Source organism: Cyanistes caeruleus, chromosome 15 (genome assembly GCF_971803275.1).
Source record: "Cyanistes caeruleus chromosome 15, bCyaCae1.hap1.1, whole genome shotgun sequence".
NCBI classification, from domain to species: Eukaryota; Metazoa; Chordata; class Aves; order Passeriformes; family Paridae; genus Cyanistes; species Cyanistes caeruleus.
In genome coordinates, this window is record NC_141715.1 from 3,265,133 (window position 1) to 3,284,689 (window position 19,557).

The following is a 19,557-nucleotide window of genomic DNA, read 5'->3' on the forward strand; positions in this document are numbered from 1 at the left end:
CCAAAGTATCCAGAATCCCCTCCCAACCCCACTGCTGCTGCCCTGATGTCATTGCATTGCCCTGAACAAACCTGCATCTTCTCCTGGTAGTGGTCAGTCAGTAACTCCTTCAGGATGGTCATTTTACCCTCATACAGTTCCTCCAGCTGCTCTCTTTGAGCATCCACGTGTTGGCTACAAAGAGAACAACCAATTCCATGTCAGGATCTGGCAGTTCTTGGTGCTGCAGCTCATCCTGAGCACAGGGAGGGAGACCAGCACAGGCTGTACCTCCACCACTGCTCCTTCTGTTGCATGTGCTCCAGCATCTCATTGCAGATCTCCTCACGCAGGCGCACCTCGAGCTGCAGCTTCTTCTGCCGCTCCTGCACCAGCAACTCTCGTGCAGCTTCAACCACTCGCAGCAAGTCCTGCAAGAGGGACACAGCTCCACTGCCCACACTGCACAGCAGAGCTAAGACCTGGAGTAAACTAAGTGATCCCATGTCTTCAGGATGCAGTGATCTAGGTTTAAGGGTTTAGTCACTTGGAAAGAGAAATTGCCATGGTTTGGTACCTTAACACATGACAGCTTGAGTCTCTTGATTTCATCTTGATCTTCCAGCTATCCCAGCTGCCTGCTTTGAGTATCTAGGAAGTTTGATTATTTTTTCCCCATTTAGCCTCCTGTTCTGTATGTTTTCTAGATTTCCCTTACAGAGAAGGAATTACAGGCCTGCACCTGCACTGTTACTGCCACTATTCCACAAATGATAAAGTGCTTCCAAATTCAGCATATGTGTCAGATTTAGACCAACTGCAGAATGTTTTCTTCATGGATTCCCAATTTCCTTTGTCCTACATCCTTCTGAGGTTGTGTGTCTTCTCTCTTGGCATAGTGCTGAGCTCAAATCCCAGCTCCCCAGGCCAAAGCTAACAGTCATGTTCTTGACCTTGCATCCACATAAAGGCTGTAAAACAAATCACAACCCACCTTCTTCTCATACATGGAGACATCTGCCTCATCTTCAGTGTCATCTTCTGATTCCACATCTTCCTCTGGCTCTGCCTCTGGCCCCTGGCTGATTCGCCTGTTGTGTTCTTTGATGATGGATTGTAAGGATGGAAGTCCCAGCTTTGTGGGAGGTGCCTGAACAAGCTGAAGGGGAAAAGACCAACCATTATCAGTCTGCAAGGCCTGGAAGTTGTGTAGTCTTTTAAACACAGCCCCTCTCTGCAACCCTTTCAGTTTAGCAGAATCTGGAAATACTCTGGAGCCAAGAACCACTGGAGAAGCACAGGGAAGATGTACAAGCATTCCCCCTCTCCTTGTGGTGGGAAGGGGCCCAGTCCCACAGAAGCAGGAGAAACCCAAGCTACCCTGACCATGCCACGATCCTGCTGTGTGTTATTCACCTGGCTGGCAATGGCTGAGAACTTGGCTACGTGCAGAGTCTCATCATAGGTGGATGCACACTGGTTGATGTTGACAATCATGCAGGAGCGCCCGCGCCCGCTGAAGAAGCCCTGGAACACGCGGGTCAGTTTGCTGTCCCGGAACGGAACCACTGCCTGCTTTGTCCTGTGGGAGAGACAGCAGTGAGCTGGGAAAGCAAAAAAAGAAACCCACATCCTCCCTCTGGAGGTGTGGATGCTCACCTGGCCTGCTGGTTCTGGCGGAGGGCAGCGATGCAGCGGCCCAGGGTGTGCAGGGAGGTGTTGATGTTGCTGGCTTCTTTCATTCGGTCCCCGCTTTTCTGGTCCTTGCAGCGCTCGGACCCTGCCAGGTCACACAGGGATAACCTGAGGGAAACACAGTGATGTTCACATTACTTACAGGGTTTGTCCTGTCATAGCAAGTTTACAGTTCAGACACCCTGCAGTCACCTTCCCAGCTTCCCCATAAATGTACAGACCATTCTTTGGGGGTGCCTGGGCTGTTAATGGATTGAAGGCCCTGCCCTAAGTGTAGGTGTTACACAAAGTAGCAGCAAAATGAGTTTTGAAGTGTCAACTTCAAAAATACTTCGCCAGTCCTCACAACAGCCACTTTCCAGACAACTACATCCCAGGAACAGGCAGCAGCTGCACTCAAATCAGCCCTGCTGCAATGGTAAGGATGCTCACATTTACCTTCACTCAAAAAGCCTGAGAACCATCTCAAGTTGTTACCTTGCAGTACTCTTCAAACTCCTGTCAGTTCCAAGACTTAAAATTGGGAGTGTACTTTCAACAACACCATCATCAAGATACTTTCCGTGCCTCAGGCTCTCAACCAAAGAGCCAAGAAAGTTGAGATTACACCCAAATCCTAAAAACATGAAACTTACTCGCTGATTTTTGGAACAACATCACTGCCACCTCTTTGCAAGTGCAGAATCCGAATGGAGAACACACAGTGACTGTAAAGAAACATGCAAATATTAAAAGAATTTTTAAAAAGCAAGCTTTAAAAGCCCCTCAGAATTGTATTTCTGCCTAAACAATCCCTCTCCCTTCAGACCTGCGACTGGAGTTCTGGTTCATGTGGGTGCTTGCAAAACTTTGGTTTTTCCGACCCAGTTTCAGGAGCTTCCAGGCCTCATCAGCATCCCGGACATTGATCCAGTTCAGATCTGGAGAACAAACATGCATTGGGCACAGCAGTTGGGAGACTGGCAGAAAACTTATCTTAGCCCCAACTTTACCATTGCATGTCTCTGACATCAACAAATCTGACAATCCTGTAATCCCAACATCACAGTTCTCTGTGGGGCTCTCCAGCACATCACTGCTAAGACACCCACCCACTCAATCCTAAAGCCTTCCCAGCAGGCCACTAAAACTCTCTTGCAGGTAAATCTACCTTTCACATAGGGGTTCCCAGTCTGGTCCTCACAGAGCCGCAGTGTTTGCCGCTTGTGGTTCTGCCCAGATAGAGCTGGTTCTAACAAGTCATAGATTAACTCATTGTAAATCTCAAAGAAGGAGACCCAGATGGAGAACTGCACATCTGTGCTGGTGAGTGAAATGTGATCCAGGTCAGCCCAGCAAGGGCCCAGTTCTGGGGAAAAAAGAGGGAAAAAAGAAAGAAAACAAATCATGACTGCAGCTTTTCATGGGTCCAAGAGGAATGGAACAGGAGCAAGATACTTTCTTCAGCAATCAAAACCACCCCAGAAACAAATCCTTCTATTTACCTCCTCCCATTTTTAATTTAATGCCCATCCCCAGTGAGACAGCCCAACGTTTCCTTTAACAGTATCATCTGCTTTGGGTAAGGACTTTATCTCAATTTTGACTCCAAAATTACAAGATATTTCAAACATGAACTCTTTCCAGCATAACTGAAGTTTTAGTCCTTGTTATCTCAATCACTCTATGCTTCTGGGTACCTAAGCAGCTGGTAGTTCCTGCATTTGATAGTCAGAGCACGAGTGCTAAGTGAAGCCTGTCACTTTGACATCCTGCTTCCCAGCAATCCCCATCTCACAGCAATCAGCTGCTCAATAACCACATTCCTTGAATGAACCAAGTGTCAAGTAATTTTTCATTTGACAAGGCTTGGTTATTACAAAGTGGTGAATTCTTCTGATACTGGGAAAATGTATGCAAAGAGTTCTTCTGATGTGACATCTTTCAAAGGGAAAATCTGTGTGGCTACAACACCTGTGTTGTGTTCCTTACCCACAACCCAGCATCCAAACAGCCATCACCCTTTTCTTCTCCCATCCTCCAGCAAAAAGAAGCAGGTAGTGAACAACAGGTATCCAGAAATACCTTCTGTCTGGCTGAGGTCTGAATGGTTGGTGAGTTGGCTGGATGAAGACAGACCAGCAACTCCACTGTCAAAGCTGCCACTGGTGGTGGCCTGGAGCTGAGATTCAGCACTTTGACTCCTCTTCAGTGGCGTCAGCAGCTCCTCCTTGAAGGAAACAATGAAGAGGAGCAGGCAGGTAGTGTGACAGCGCCCCTTACCTCTTGCTGTTGGACCCCCAGAGACCCCATGCTTACCTCCCAGAAACCCCCCTGCAGCATCATCTGCTTCTTGGTCTCCTCCTGCCGCACCTGCCTGCTGTCCAGCCAGCTCACCTCGTTGGAGAGGACAGGCTTCAGGTCCATGGCCTGGTACAGCCGGTCCCCCACACTGTTGAAGATGGTTGCCAAAGAGCGAGGCAGAATCCCCCCATCTTGGGTGGTGCCTGCAGCAAGAACAGCAACAAAACTGAGGGTTCAGAGGCAGAAGACAGAAAACAACTCCTTCCACAGGTCCCTGGTGCTTTTCTTACCCTGAATCGTGTGAGTCTTCCCTGAATTGGTGATGCCATAGGTGTAAACCAGACAGTTCTGCCCACTCAGCACATCCTTTATCACCTGCTTCATTGTCTCATCAAAGAACAATTTCTGCCCCACCTCTGGTCCAAAAATCTACAAACAACACACAGGAAAAATGGCTTCTTGTAGATCTTTCTTGTCCTTTGTGATGGTTGCTCAAGTGATATTACATGGTCCTTTGTTCCCTGCACTAGCCACAAGCAAGAGACCCGCCAGCAATTCCAGCTGAGTCCCCTACAAAAATAAGTTACTAATTTCTTTAATCCACTAACATCTCGTATCACTGCAGCCTCTAGTCTGTTTAGAGCTCCATAAACAGGAGTTTGCCATTTGCTGCCAATAAAGAGTTGTCAGAAATAGCTTAGAAAGAAAAAAAAAACTAATAAGACAGCAACTAAAACCTGAAGTAGAAAGAATTGTACAAGACTGCAGAGTTCAGGCAGTGCCTTGGGGTCAGTGGACAGGAACAAGACTGCTTTTCAAGCTGCAAAGCTGGTTTAAGCTCAAATCACTTCCAGATGGCTTGTTTGTCCCAGCTACCTACCCGGGTGAAGGAGAATCTGTGCACTGCTTGTCCTACTCCTCGCTCCGTGCTCCGCATGGTGAAGGAATTCTTTGGAGCTTTTAGAATAAGGGTTTCTGAGTTCTCAATACAGACACAGCCCTAAAGAACACAAAATCCATCATTGCTCTTTACAGGAGGATAGACAGCAAAGGACAACAGCATCTCCCAGCAGGCACATAGCCAGCTCAGATTCTGCTTCTTTCAGTGCCTCACCTGGTCTTCCCCCTTTTCCACTTCTGTAGATTTCAGAGGTCGAACTCTGAGGAAGACCTTTAATTTTCCATTATTGTCTTCAGCTACAGCCTGCAAGAATCAACACAAGTTAAATATGGCTGCCAGAGAGGCAGCACACAACCCCCCATAGGCACACTGAACAGGAACCACAGTATGGAAAACACATGTTGGCTATGCTGCTAGTGCTGAGGAACTCCTCTGGTCCCAAAATCACCACCAATGCCAGAAGCTTTCTTAGGCATTTCCAAGCACACCCACATTTATTTTGTTTGTTTATCTAATGGATCAGACCAAAAAGCTGAAGGCCTGACACCAAAACCAAGCATCAGCCCAAGAGGCACCTGCTGCCCCCTGCTCTCTCAGGAACTGCTCCCCTCAATGCAGCATTTTGTTCCTGCATTACACCACCTTTTTACAGGGAACAGCAGCCATGGGTGAAAACACTGCCCTGTTTGTGACAGAAGAGCTCCAACCTCACCTGAGAGCCCTCCAGGTTTGGGGAGATGACAGAGAACTCTGGCAGCAGGTCCTTACGCACGTCAGCCCCAAACCCTGTTGCTGTGGACTCGAGCACAGGGGAGGCTGCAGCTTCATCATCAGAAAACAGCCCTGGGGAGGCAAGTACTTGTGCCATGGTGCCTCACAGGGCTCCTGGGGAAAAAGGGGCACAGGACAGGGCGATGTTAGAGCAATGCACACATGCAATCCCTGCCACATGCATCAGTCCCCACAAACATGGATCCCCACATGGAACCCTCCCTACACACAGGATGCTGCTTCTAAATGTGCACATGTACGCACTCCCTGCACACGGGGAAACCACACAGGACCCCGGACACAGCCCGTGCACACACAAACACTGCTCAGAACTCCAAACCCACCTCCTGGACATAGGGACACCACAAAGTATTTCTTCATGCGCACAGACCACTTCTACACCCCTCTAACACACGGTACCAAACAGACCTAACGTATACACCAACCACCACACGGGACACCCCCAAACACGGAGCTCCACACCGCCTACACACACGCACACACCCGAGCACCACGCGGGACCTGGCCGCAGGCACAGGAACCCACCGCCAGCCACCCCTCTCACCGCTCCAGCCCGGCCGCCCTTCTCGCCGCCCCTCACCGATGCTCGGCGTTTCAAACCTCGCCGCCCGCCCGCTCCGCCAATGAGAGCACGGCACGCGCGCCCCGTGGCCAATCAGCGCCCACAGTTGGGGAAGAGGGGGCGGGACCCGGACAACCGGCCGCCCGCGCGCGCGCACACGGAAGGGGGCGCGGCCCAGCCGCCTCCCGGCGGGCTTTGCGCGCGGTGCCGCCCCTGTCGCCCTCAGGGCCGGGCGGGGAAGATGGCGGCGGGGCCGGGGAGTGAGTGCGAGGCTGGGTGGGAGACGTGGTGGGGAGCGAGCGGCGGCGGGACTGGGGAGGAGAAGAGGCAGGGGAATGGCCCGAGGAGAACGGAGCGGTTGCGAAGCACCATCCGGGGAAGAGCCGACGGTGGGGCGGGCGGGGCGGGGCCAATGGGTTCGGGGAGGAGCGGGGCCAAAGAGCACGGGAGGGGCGGGACCAGCCGTGAGAACCGCGGGTTCGAGTCCCGGTGTGCCCGGGCGCTGCCCCCGCGCACTCCTGCCCTGTCCCGCAGAGCACAAGCTCCTGAGCGCCGGCCCCACCGAGCCCTGGTCCATCCGCGAGAAGCTCTGCCTGGCATCCTCCGTCATGCGCAGCGGCGACCAGAACTGGTACGGGGAAGGCGGGCGGCATGTGCAGAGCACCGGGGCACGGCACGGGGCTCACCCCGCTGCCTCTGTTCAGAACAAAGATAGGGTGTAAGAGTTGTTGAAGGTGAACCTGGGCAGGCATTTTGTTGCCGTCATACCTACTGTGTAAAAGTAGAGGTGTGTTAATCAAAATAAAGTGTGATGAGAGCTTTGGTGAGAGAGAGGGACTTTGCACAAGAACATGAAGTGTCAGGACAAGGGGGAATGGCTTCAGACTGACAGAGGGAGGGTTAGGTTGGAGATTAGGAAAAAATTCTTTACTGTGAGGGTGGTGAGGCACTGGCACAGGGTGCCCAGAGAAGCTGTGGGTCCCCATCCCTGGAAGTGTCCATGTGCAGGTTGGATAGGGCTTGGAGCAACCTGGGATAGTGGAAGGTGTCCCTGCCCATGGCAGCGGGTTGGAGCAAAATGATCTTTAATATCCTTCCCAATCCGTTCTATGATTCTGCGTTCATAATTAGATGAGGTGAGTTGTAGACAACAAAGATACTTGGTAACAGATTTGTGTGCACTGAACCTGTATCTCTGTTTTACTGTGTTTTTCTCCTCACTAAAGTAAGGGTTTTGTGGAAATGTAATCATGTAACCAGATGCAAGAAACTTGCTTTTCAAAGCAAAGGAGTGAAGTTGCTGTTTGTTAGAAGCAGGCAAATATTTTTTTAGACTTGTACAACTCCTTGGTGAGTTTATCATGTTTAGCAGGGTTATGCACTGATGTTAAGTGAGGTTTTCATCTGTTCTCTGCATGTTGGTGTGGGGAGAAGGTAAGCTGATGGTGACTTGCCATTTCCCTCCCACAGGGTCTCAGTCAGCAGAGCCATCAAACCTTTTGCAGAGCCAGGACGCCCACCTGACTGGTTTTCCCAAAAGGTAAGACACATTTGAATCTTGGACACCAAATCAGAAATGCAAATCAGAAATTCTGCACAATCAGAAATGCCATATTGAGGATGAATTAAGGATTAATTGTTCAGTACTTTATCCAGTACACAGTTATCAAGTAAGACTAACTAAAGAGATTCTTCACTAGCCATGTGATTGAGCTGTGAAGTTCCTTACCTCAGGAGTTTGTGCATGTCCATATATTTTTGGTATGTTCTGCTGTTTGGGCAAGCAAACTGTCCTCTGACTTCCTCTTTTTCTTCTCAGCACTGTGCATCTCAGTACTCAGAGCTCTTGGAGACCACAGAGACCCCTAAGTGAGTACAAAGCCTGACCCCAGCACAGCCTGCAGCAGCTGAGGGGGCACTTGTGGGTTCTTACAGCAAAGTCCTTGTCACTGTTAAATTACTGTTCTCCCTCCTCCCAAAAGGAGAATTTCAGAATGAGAAGATTTAGGTGGAATAGCTGTTGTGGGACAGTGGGATCAGGGTTTGTCAGATGGGAAAGATAATATTTATTTGGCAGGAATAAAACACTGCATGTTATTGATCTTACTGATCAGAAGCTTTATACATAAATTTATCATTCAGAATAGGGGTAGAAAAGAGACAGAGTGAGAAGGGAGATGTTTTGTATTTGTCACTATTTTGCTACGGTTTCTTACAGTTTTCTTACCAGTGTTATTACTAGAGCTCTGGGATCTCAGTTAGTTACTCTTCTAATTCTAGGCATTTTGTTTGGGGACTTCAAATGATATAAACTTAAAGACAGGATCTTTAAAAGTAATATTTGTGTGTGACTGATTTGTTTGTGAATGATCTTCAGCACTGGAGTTACAAAATCAAAGGACTTAGTAGAGTTAGTGAAGAAAAAAATAAATGTTTCTTCCTGGGGAGAAAAGAATTTCCTCTTGAAGGAAGGATTATTTTCAGATTAAGAATTTTTAGTGGTCTTGCATCTTGATCTGTTCTTGAAGATTTTAACACTAGGTGAATTAGCAAAAATTTGCTGAAGAGATTGTTTGAACATTGTGGTTGTATTGAACATTGTTCAATATAATTTAAGGGAATTGGAGGAAGTTGATTTTTTTGGCATGAGCATGTCATGAATGACAGAGAGCAGCCTTTTATGAAAGAAGAGCTGGTGTGGTTTGGGTCTGAGTTTTTCTTTTCTCTTATTCTGTAGAAGGAAACGTGGTGAGAAGGGAGAAGTTGTGGAAACTGTGGAAGATGTTATTGTGCGGAAACTGACTGCAGAGCGGGTTGAGGAGTTGAAGAAGATTATTAAAGAAACACAGGAAAAATACAGGTACATGACAGAAGTGTTAAAATGCTGCACATCTGAGAGTCCTGTCCTGAAAAAAGAGTCTAAGTGGGATGGTGATTGGGGTGAAAATGCTGCTTAAGGTATCCAGTTCAGTGATCAGAAATTAAAAAGATTTTATGATTTCAGGCAACTCAAGAAGGATGCAGAGCTGATCCAGGCCGGACACATGGATAACAGACTGGAGGAGCTGTGCAATGAGATCATGATGTGGGTTATTGAATTATTTCTTCTGAGATTGTAGTTTCCTGACACTTTGTCCAGCATCTCTTGCTCTACATAGTTTGGGTTAATAGAAAAGAGGCAGCTGGGCTGATGCTTTGGCCTCTTAGGGGGGATTTAGCTCAGACTGGGGGATACCAGCTGGTGTGGAGCATCCTTTGGAGTTGCTCAGTAAAAAGCTTGGCCATGGCTTGCAGAACCATGTTTGCTGCCTTCATTTTGACAATCATCTGGAGGTGAAATTTCCAGCCCATTGTGTCATTCTCTGGCTCTGCTGCTCGCACTGGGGGATTTGAGCCTGAGTCCACAGGAGTGGTTTGATGTTGTCTGGAGATAACAGGGTGGGCATTAGTAAAACTCATTTTGAAGGGGGAATTAAGAGAAACTGAGACACCCTGTAACAGAGGTTTTTGTTTTTAATACAGAAAGAAAAAAATGGAAGAAGAGGAGGCAGAAGTCAAGAGGAAGGCTACAGATGCTGCTTATCAGGGTAAGATGGAAATGAGCTGCCCTCATTTCCCTCAGACCAATGCATATTTATATATATATTTATAAGAACATTTAGAAAATACTGAAGTCTTGTTAAGACCTGCAGGAGGAATTCCTTGACCCTAGAGATGGAGAAAGAGGTTGTGTTCTCTTTCCAGCACTATATTTGTAACAGGGTAAAAGGCAGAGGTTTCTGAAAAAGGAACAAAATTTTCAGGAAAGGTGTATCCAAGTGGAAATCAAGATTAGTAAAGAGCTCTGTGTTAGAATGTCAGGCTTTTCACACCTTCAGTTTCCCCTGGTCACTGAAGGTAAAAGGAAGAGGCTTTTATTCTGAATGTTCAGTTCTTCATAACTCTTTAATTTGGTGGTGGGAGGTGGTGAATACCCTACTGCTAGAGAAACCTGCAGCTGAAGTGCATTACCCAGAGTTAGTATTATCTGGGAACTGAGCCTAGTGGGGTGCAAGAAATTCCTATTACATAAATTGTTCTCTTAAAGTTCTTCAGGATAAAGTCAAAGGTAACTCTTGGGGACTGTCCACGATGGAGTCATGGAATCTCACTTTAATTTCTGTTCTCTTCCAGCTCGCCAGGCAATTAAGAACCCACCTCGAAGGCTCACGGGGGTGATGGTTCGTTCTCCCGCTGGCTCCACCTCCCCTGGCGGGGATTATTCCCTCGGAGATCTGTCCCAGCCCGCTGGGGATGAGGCCAGTCCAGGGGTAAGGAGCCTTCTCCGGGTAGGAGGGAAGCCCAGCTTGGGACATGGGGCTCTGCATCCACCACAGAGAAGGGGCCTGGGGAGAAGCCCTTGCCTTGCTTTGCAGACTTCAGGTGCTGTAGTGTGGTTGGTGACAGTGCTGCTCGAGATCCATGTCCTTTTCCCTGTCTGTGGTGATCCGCTGCCTGGATCAAAGGCCGTGTAGGGGCATCAGTGGGTTGGCCAGGCAGTCTGTGAGTGCCTGGGAAATGGCTCTGCAGGGCAGGGAAAGGGTGAAAGCACATGCCTGGAGTAGGGGCAGCGAGTGAATGGAGTAGGTGTCTGTGGTGTGCTGGATCAATGCTCTTGGGGGAAGCAGCAAGTGGGGCTGGTCCGTGTGGTGGAGTGTGGCTTTGAACAGTGTGGTTTTTCTCTTTCTCAGGTCACGCCAGGGACATTGCCCAGCACCCCAGTTGCCTCCTTCATTGGAATCCCTGACACCCCTCCAGGCTCTGCTCCCCTGGATGCCCCCATGACCCCAGTCACTGATGATTCACCCCAGAAAAAGATGCTAGGACAAAAAGCAACTCCGCCTCCTTCCCCTCTGCTCTCAGAGCTGCTGAAGAAGGGCAGTCTCCTGCCCACAAGCCCCAGGCTGGTATGGAGCTCTCTGCTCATATATGCAAGCACACAAACAATTTGCTCCAGACTGTCCCACTGAAAAAGGGGGATCTGCAAAGAATTTTTAAAAATGTGCAGTTTTGTGAGAGTCTCAGCAGAAGTGATAATCTGAGAGGTATAAATACCCCTGTGAGCTGCAGAGGTGAGCCCCTTTCCCAGCAGGACTGCAGGGCTTGTGCAGCATGTAGGACTGGCTGTCCCCTCAGTCATAAGGAGTTGGAGTTGCAGGGTTTGCTAGAGGAAATTGTTCTCCTCAGGGGAGGGAACTTGTTACTCAGCATCATCCCCCTCAGCCTCCATGGAGCTGTTCCTGGTGATTCCTACACTGGGCTCACAATTCTTTACACCTTGTCAGAAGTTGTGTTTCAATATTCTTAATGTGTCTTAGCACAAGGGTAGGGAATCCTTGAATGGCATTTATGATCTGTATAGAAATGCTTCAGTTTTCTCCTAATTGTAGACAGTTACTAAAATCACTGTAATGAGAACCCACCTGTGGTGTTAATGACTCAGGAAGTCTTAGGAGATGCTGACACTGTTCAGAGCCCAGTCTGAGAACAGCAGCCATCAGCCTGCTTGTGACACAGATTCCCTGTGTTAGTGCTTTTGTGGTGGAGTAGGTGTGTTGCTATTGACTTTTTTCTTCATAGTAGTCAGATTTAGGGTTTTTTCGATTTGTTAGCTTGGGTAAATGTTCCATGGATTTTGTGTTTGCAGGGAAAGATAATGGCTGTGGAAGACTGAGTTTTCGTTGTAGGAACAGGATTGGTTTGCATCTGTTTCAGGGTCTATCACAGGTTCACTGTGTGACCTTGATCAAGTTACTTTCCATCTTGGTACTTCTCTCAGTTAAAAACAAGGGATGTTTCAGTGCCGTCTCAGGGTGTAGAGAGAGTCATGTGTAGAGGATTGTGAGGTCCTTGAACAGAAGAGCTGGGATGGAGCAAATGATGCACTTGGCCTCACCTCAAAGGAAGGTGGCACTGCTGCTGTGTGACAGCTGAAGAACAGCAACAGTTTCAGACTGTCATGTTCTGCACTTGTATGAGGGGCCTCAGGCAGGGACTAACCTGAATAAAAAGTGCAGAAGAAATGCTGGGACAGCAGATGCTGGTGCTGTTCATGGAGGTTCTCATCTGGCAGAGAATCACTGGTGTGGTGGTATCTCCAGGAACTTCAGTCTCATCCTCCTTTGACAGGTCGGTGAAAATGAAATGGCAGTGGCTTCTGGTCACATGAACAGCTCTGGAGTGCTGCTGGAGGTAGGAAGTGTCCTTCCAGTGCTGCACAGTGGGGAAATGCAGTCGGCACCTGGTGCTGTCCCTGCATCTCCGGCTGCTTCAGGTAACTCGGGCCTCTCCCTGTACAGTTCTCCCTTAAGGTGTGCCTTCAGACTGTTCTGTGAACTTTCTTGGGAGAAAGATGATGTCTACCTGGCTGGTTTGGGGGATTCTCTATGAGTTGTATTCCTGTTTCTATGGGTGGACCCTATTTCTGTGGAGATGGACCCCTGTCCATCTCACCCCTACTTTTTAAGAAGACCCTAACCCTTAAAAGAGTGACTGAAACAATTTGGCTTGATTCAGTCCTGATTATGCAGTCTGGTTTTCTGGGTTTGATACTGGCTTATACCAGGATTTGAGTGTAGAAAGAAAGGGTTTGTTCACAGAGAGTTGAGGAAAAAATGGTCTAGATCTGATCCCCAGTGTGTCAAAACACAACTCCCTGTGGATCTGGAGAACTCGTGTGCCTTCCCTCTGCTGTATCTTAAAGATCTGTTGAGAGTTAGACCACTGAGTTCAAGAGGAAGTTCCACAGAGTGGGGGTAAGGGGGACAGTGCAGGACTCTGCATTGGGCTTTTTCAGAACAGCCTGCCTAAAGTTTTTTTTTTTTCTCAGCTCTTGCTGACCAGTGATTTAATCACATTGTCTGCAACTGAGAATTTATGTCATTTATTCATATAGAATTCCATACAAGTAATCTTTCTTTCCTTATCCACATCTGGTTTTTTAAGACCTGTTAATTTGGTCCAGACCTAATTAACTAAATTCACTGAATTTCTGAACACAGTTCACTAAATTCAGACTGGAAGTTACAGCTAAAATGAATGGCAACCTTTGATATAAGAAGAATTCTCCAGGAAAAACCTGCAGAGAGATCCCCTCCGCTCCCTCCCAGCTCCTGTGACAACTGTGTGTCTTGGCTTACTTTGTGTGCTCTCTCAGCACTGTTTTTCAGATTTCCCATAATTGTTTTGGGATGAGCCTTTGGAAGGGCATCTCTGTGCATGTGTTGCTTAGTCTGTCCAGCCCTTACAGCAAGTGCAGTGTTCCGTGGCTGCATGATTCCGCCTCAGACTGCACACACAACAGGAGTCATGCATTTTTTGGTGCAGGTTCTCTGTACAGCTTTTGGGACTCTTTTCTAGTTATCTTTCCATGTCTTTTCCCAGAAGAAGCCACCAGACAGTGAAGAGCCCATTGGTGGCTTTGTGGACTTGAGTGGTGGCTGCTTCTTGCTCATGTGCTTTTCCCTTCTACTCTCTGTTAGGTGCTCCTACGCTTTCCCGGCTTTTAGAAGCTGGTCCTGCACAGTTCACCTCACCTCTTGCTTCCTTCTCCGCTGTTGCCAGCGAGCCTCCAGCTAAGCTCCTGCCACCCCCCGTAGAGCCTGTGTCCCAGGCCACTATTGTCATGATGCCCACGCTGTCAGCACCAGCCGTTGTGCCACCAGCTGCAGCTCCAGAAAGCATAGCCACAGGTGCGTTCCTGAGCTATGCACTCAGAGGTCACGTCCTGCTGGAAAGTAGAACTTCCAGCGGCCTGGGATCAGCGCCTTGCGAGTTCTCAGCTGGGTTTTATCACCTCAGGCTCGCCATCCTGGCCAAAAAGGATGGTTATGGCTGGGTTCTGGAGTAAACAGATGGTTTTAAACAGGGTTTGCTGGGTGGGGGTGGGAGTGCTGGTGATTTGCTGGACTGTGGTTCAAGGGTTGGAATCTCTCCTGTGGGAAAGCAAACCCATATTTGCCTTTTGTTAATCTAAGCTGTGGTGGGGTGGGTGGGCCTGGGATACTTGTGGTTGGTGCTTGGTCTTACCCACTGCAGTGTTTGTTTATGTGGGGACTTCTCCAGCTTGGTCTCTGACTGTCCCTCTCATCCTTGTGCAGTGAGCCAGCCAGAAGCCTGTGTTTCCATGGAGGCAGTGTCTGATTCCCATACTGTGACAGTGTCCATGGACAGCAGTGAAATATCAATGATCATTGATTCCATCAAGAAAGACTGCCTGGGTTCTGGGGCTGGCAACACTGCAGGATCTTCCAAAGATCATTGCATGGATGGGAAAGAAGATCTGGATCTGGCTGAAAAAATGGATATTGCAGTGTCCTATACGGGGGAAGAGCTGGACTTCGATACAGTTGGAAATATTATAGCCATCATTGAGGACAAGGTAAACGGGGAAAGCAGAATGCCAGTGCCTTTTGCTCCACATTCAGTTGGGTTAATCTCAAATGATTGCTGTTGACCAATATAATTTAAACAACCAAGAAATAACAATTCCAGAATTTCCATTCTCACCATCATTTTCCAGATCAATAGGAAAGGACACCACTGCTGCATGTCTGACACTGGTGCTCCTTTTCAGAGTACAAAAAAGAAATGTCTTTCTTCTTTGGAGGGTAGAGTTTGGGTCACGTTTCTGGCAGACAGATGAGCACTGCTCACAGAATCCTTTCTAGGAGTGCCGTATTTCGGAAACTGAAGCTTCAGGAGAAACTCCCCTAGGGAGTGATACAAATCTTGCTGCAAATGGCAACTCTGTAAACAGAGTAGACTGGGATTTCCACAGTTGTCTCAGTACCAAATAACATGAGCTTCTCTTTAATCCCTCATTCTGACCTCAGCCTGCACTGTCATGTGTTTGTTTTGACAATAAAGGTAGATGACCACCCTGAAGTCCTGGATGCAGCAGTTGTTGAAGCTGCTCTGTCTTCTTTCTGCGAAGATACCGATGACCCTCAGACCCTTCCTGGCCCATGGGAACATTCAATTCGTCAGGAGCATGAGAAACAAGCCCAGATGCCACAAGTGTCTGTGACTGTGAAGCAGGAGAGATTGGAGTGTGAGGAACCAGAGGCAAAGGGAATTCGAGACCTAATGGGTATCAATGAGCTGGGGCCAGAAATAAAGACTGAACTTGCAGAGCAGGACCAGAGTCAGCTGGGTCCTGAAGAAACCATACCAGCAACTGCAAGAGTGACAGAAACACCAGAGCTTAGAAATCAAGAGATAGAGGAAGATCAAAGAGCAGTTGTAACATCAGGAGAGACTTCTGAAATCAAGATAGAGTCATCCCAGGGAGAAGATGCAGTGCTCAATCCAGTGAAGACAGAGGTATGTGGTCACAGAGGCTGTCTGGAACTGGTGTGGGGAAAGAGAGGAGCAGTTGTGGCAGGTAGGAGCAAAGTTTAGAGGAAGGATGAGTGCTGGGTTGAAGTGACCCTTCAGTGAATGTGACTGACTGTTTTCCTGAGAGTCAGGCTGCTGATGTGCAGAGCAGCTCTGCTTTAGGCAGTACCTCTGTGTATCTCCCCCATCCATGTGCAGAATTGCTGCTGGGAAGGTGCTCAGAGAGCCTCACTGCCTGGAGTTAGGTTAGAGTGAGTGAGATGTGCCCACACCTTCACTGAAGTAAGCTGACACAAACATCTAGATTTGTGCATTTCTCTTCCCTCCAGACCCCACCTGATGATGATTCATCCCCTCCACAAGTCCCAAATGTGAGTGAAGACTCCTCACAGGCTGATGTTCAGCACAAATTTGAGCTGTCAGGTAACTTAATTCAGCTAGGAAATCTTTTACATGCAACATTATTAGCTGGATAGTTGTTAGTTATCTGGTTCAGGTTTTTTTGGGGAGGAGGGAGAAAAGATACCTGTAGGAAGTGTTAATTATTGCAGGACAGTAGGCATTGGTGCAGGAGCTTTTGTAGGAAAGGCTGCTTAGGAGAATCAATCTCTCTGCATTTCTTTCTTTCACAGAGTCAATGAAGGAGGAGGCCCAAGCCCTGTTTAGGAGTCAGATGAAGGTAATTCCCAGTTGGTTTTAGTCATCTTGAGTTTATTAGCAACATCTTGCTACTGCTGCCTGCTGAAAGGCAAAACTTGTGTTCAGCTTTCTGCACTGGGAAGTGAGCAGTCTGCAGCTGAAGGGGAAATTGCTTCAGAATGTAAAGGTGTTTGTTTTTGTGCTTCTGGGTCTGTGGGGAGAAGCAGGGCAGGCTGGAGAGACTGGGATTTTGTGGAAGTGCCTGTACAGTTGTCAGCAATCTCTCAAGAAAATCACTTTGCTCACAGAACCATAGTTGCTTTGGAGGCGCTGAGTGGCTGCTGTGGCTGATGGATGCAGTGGCTGTGCCAGCTGATGGGCTCTGTGTTTCAGGATGGGCAGGGTGAGGAGGATGATGAGGATGGTGCCAGTGAGGCTGCCAGTTTGGAGGAACCCAAAGAAGAAGACCAGGGTGAGGGGTATCTCTCAGAGATGGATAACGAGCCCCCCGTGAGCGAGAGCGATGACGGCTTCAGCGTCCACAATGCACCCTTGCAGTCCCACGCGCTCGCCGACTCCATCCCCAGCAGCCCGGCCTCCTCGCAGTTGTGAGTGTCAGGGCACACAGGGAATGGAGGATTCCCATTTCTGGTTTGCTGAGTGGGTCCCAAGGGAGAATTTGTTGATTTTTGTTTGGTTCTTGCTTGCAATGGCAAGTGTGCAGACAGCACTCCAGTACCAGCTCCCACTTTTTTCTTCTGTCTTTGGTGTGGATTAGCGTGGGCATGTCAAGGACAAAACAAACCATGAGTTTTCTGCTCTGAAGCAGTGATCAGACTCCTGAAGTAATTACATTCTTCTCTTCACAGCTCAGTGTGCAGTGAGGACCAGGAAGCAATACAGGCTCAGAAGATCTGGAAGAAAGCCATCATGCTGGTTTGGAGAGCAGCAGCTAATCACAGGTGAGTTTGATATTTGGCAAAAAGAAGTGACTAATCCTAGACAAGTCTCCACTCTCCCATCTCAGAGGCTTATCTCTCTTAGGAGATGATGAATCATTGTTACAGACAAATAAACAGGACAGCATGAAACAAATATTTACCAGCAAGAACAGGCCACTGAGTGGACTCTTTCTCTCTGTAGGTATGCCAATGTCTTCTTACAGCCTGTAACTGATGACATAGCACCAGGCTACCACAGCATCGTGCAGAGGTAAGTCTCAGCAGTCTTCTGTCACTATAACTCTGTATGTTTACATATTTGTAGGGATTTCTGGCAGCAACAATGTAGTTTTTGCCTGCTGTTCAGACTTGGAAAAGTATTCTTTTTCTGACATGATTCAGTCAGAAGCAGGTTTCCCCAAGACAAGAGTCATCATCAGTAACAGGCACATGCCTGTACACAGTCCTGACTTTGTGTGAAGTACGCTGAGTTACACAGAACATTTTATCAGTAAGGTGAAACTGATCTGTTTCTCCCAGTTTCTATCTAAGATTAGGATTTAACCTTTTGAATTTCTAAAAGCTCTTCTTTAGTCAACATTTTTTGCTGTCCCAGATGGTGGTCTTTTCTGGAAGAGTTACCAGAATCCCCTGCTAGCTGCTGAAATCTCTTGTAAACAATTCAAGTTCAGTGGCTGCAGCTCTAGCTCCTTAGTTTCTTTGTCAGTGGTGCCCGGAGAAGGCAAATGCTTCTCCTGAGAGATCTCTGAGGCTGTTGTTACTATTCCAGGTAACTGCTGGACACCTTTTGTCTTCTGACCCAGGCCTTGGAGCTGGGGAGCACAGCCCATGGGGGGAGAACCTGTTCAGCTAAATGAAATAGGCTGTAACTAAACACATTACAGACCCAGGGCTGTTTCCAAAGGAGATGGGGAAGAATTAAGCATTTCTGTTGCAATTTTGCCTGCATTTCTTTCACAGGCCAATGGATTTATCTACCATCAAAAAGAACATTGAGAACGGGCTGATCCGAACCACAGCTGAGTTCCAGCGGGATATTATGCTGATGTTTCAGAATGCAGTGATGTACAACAGCTCTGACCATGATGTGTACCACATGGCTGTGGAGATGCAGAGAGATGTCCTGGAGCAGATCCAGGTAAAGTACTGAGCTGAGGCCAGCACAGGGCAGAGCATCTTCCTCTCTCCACAGATCTGGCTGTAAGACCACGGTTTCGCTCTCAGTGTGATTGAATGCCATGGGTCCTGTCCTTCCCTGCTTCTCTCTCTCATGGCAGCTCAGGTGTTTATGTTGAACTAGATTGTGGGCGAGTTAAAAGTAACACAGCAAAATTTTTTATATGTTCATCCCAGACCAATTTCAAATGTAATTTCCTTCAGGGAAATGCTTAGGCCAGCAAGAACCAGGGTGTGGTTCAGGAACAGAAGCAAGCAACAAGAACGGTGAATGACAGGGGACGCAACGGCTTCTTTGGGTGGCTGTGCTGGTTTATGTTGATATAGAGTGCACATGAAACTGCCCTGTGAATTTATGCTATTTAAAATATCCTTTGAAGCAGAATGTCCCAGCTGGCAGGGCTAACAGAGTTTGAATTGGGGTTTTGTAGTTCCTCAGGACTTGTGGCTTCTGAGGTAAATTGAGGAACTTATTCTGAGCAGCACACAAGGAACTGAAACTGCCTCTGACCCAATCATTCCCAGCCTGTGGTCTGTGATAGTTAACTGACATGAGCTTACTGAGCTTGTTTTGCCTGACAATCTTAACAGAGTGTGGTTTCCTTGCAGCAATTTCTGGCCACACAACTGATGATGCAAACATCAGAGTCAGGGATCAGTGCAAAGAGCCTGCGGGGGCGAGACTCCACTCGCAAGCAGGATGCTTCGGAGAAGGTGAGAATGCTGCACCCTGTGCAAGGGCACTTGGGATCTTCTGAAGAATCCCAGGATACTGCATGAAGTTCCCACACCAAGTACCCACACCAGCATCTTCATGTGAACAAATTTTCTGTAAATATACCTATTGATTAGATTTCAGTTCTGGAACTGTACAGCATTCCAGAGACAGGTCTCTTGAGTTTTTTTCTGTAATCCAAATACTTCTAGTACCTGTTTTTAAAAACAAGTGATAAAAACTGCAGGGAAATGAACAGAGTATTGAGGTGTGAATACTCTCAGGCACGTGGTGTGACTCTTGGGGATGGGCTTGCAGGGCAGGGAGTCAGACTCAGTGATCCGTGTGGTTCTCCTCAAACTCCACAGATTCTGTGATTCTCTGGTATGGCAGAAAGGTGAAGGGAATTGCCATATCCTTCACTTTCTAGTCAGCTTTTTAGAGCTAGAGAATCAGTCACCTCTGGTTTGCTGTG

The 19,557-nt window shown here is 47.9% G+C and overlaps 2 protein-coding genes across 9 annotated transcripts in view; one reads left to right on the top strand and one right to left on the bottom strand.

Moving 5' to 3' along the window:
* The window catches only part of KIF20A (kinesin family member 20A), a 10,759-nt gene extending 4,439 nt beyond the window's left edge, over positions 1-6,320 (bottom strand). Inside the window, exons 1-15 of one of the 4 annotated variants that reach the window (XM_086851285.1) lie at positions 6,231-6,320; positions 5,571-5,743; positions 5,072-5,161; positions 4,838-4,957; positions 4,248-4,386; positions 3,973-4,160; positions 3,739-3,883; positions 2,825-3,022; positions 2,483-2,594; positions 2,310-2,381; positions 1,639-1,782; positions 1,396-1,561; positions 974-1,138; positions 271-410; positions 72-174 (exon numbers count right to left, since the gene is read on the bottom strand). In XM_086851285.1, the coding sequence (XP_086707411.1) occupies positions 72-174; positions 271-410; positions 974-1,138; positions 1,396-1,561; positions 1,639-1,782; positions 2,310-2,381; positions 2,483-2,594; positions 2,825-3,022; positions 3,739-3,883; positions 3,973-4,160; positions 4,248-4,386; positions 4,838-4,957; positions 5,072-5,161; positions 5,571-5,726 (1,938 nt within the window). In that variant the 5' untranslated portion in view covers positions 5,727-5,743; positions 6,231-6,320. Of the gene's footprint in view, positions 1-71; positions 175-270; positions 411-973; positions 1,139-1,395; positions 1,562-1,638; positions 1,783-2,309; positions 2,382-2,482; positions 2,595-2,824; positions 3,023-3,738; positions 3,884-3,972; positions 4,161-4,247; positions 4,387-4,837; positions 4,958-5,071; positions 5,162-5,570; positions 5,744-6,133 lie in introns of all 4 variants that reach the window. The other 3 variants (XM_086851284.1, XM_023935811.2, XM_086851287.1) reach the window with 3 other exon arrangements.
* Positions 6,321-6,334: 14 nt separating this feature from the next.
* The window catches only part of BRD8 (bromodomain containing 8), a 22,572-nt gene continuing 9,349 nt past the window's right edge, over positions 6,335-19,557 (top strand). For 3 of the 5 annotated variants that reach the window (XR_015276602.1, XM_086851282.1, XM_086851281.1), the window contains exons 1-20: positions 6,335-6,472; positions 6,747-6,843; positions 7,683-7,752; positions 8,032-8,081; positions 8,950-9,072; positions 9,217-9,297; positions 9,735-9,799; positions 10,386-10,522; positions 10,943-11,158; positions 12,381-12,525; positions 13,733-13,942; positions 14,351-14,631; positions 15,120-15,575; positions 15,920-16,013; positions 16,223-16,269; positions 16,623-16,837; positions 17,099-17,191; positions 17,373-17,441; positions 18,152-18,329; positions 18,977-19,081. Coding sequence is in view for 3 of the 5 variants with exons in the window: in XM_086851282.1 (XP_086707408.1) it covers positions 6,454-6,472; positions 6,747-6,843; positions 7,683-7,752; positions 8,032-8,081; positions 8,950-9,072; positions 9,217-9,297; positions 9,735-9,799; positions 10,386-10,522; positions 10,943-11,158; positions 12,381-12,525; positions 13,733-13,942; positions 14,351-14,631; positions 15,120-15,575; positions 15,920-16,013; positions 16,223-16,269; positions 16,623-16,837; positions 17,099-17,191; positions 17,373-17,441; positions 18,152-18,329; positions 18,977-19,081 (2,751 nt within the window). In the remaining 2 variants the exon portion in view is untranslated. The remainder of the gene's footprint in view (positions 6,473-6,746; positions 6,844-7,682; positions 7,753-8,031; positions 8,082-8,949; positions 9,073-9,216; positions 9,298-9,734; positions 9,800-10,385; positions 10,523-10,942; positions 11,159-12,380; positions 12,526-13,732; positions 13,943-14,350; positions 14,632-15,119; positions 15,576-15,919; positions 16,014-16,222; positions 16,270-16,622; positions 16,838-17,098; positions 17,192-17,372; positions 17,442-18,151; positions 18,330-18,976; positions 19,082-19,557) is intronic. The other 2 variants (XR_015276603.1, XM_086851283.1) reach the window with 1 other exon arrangement.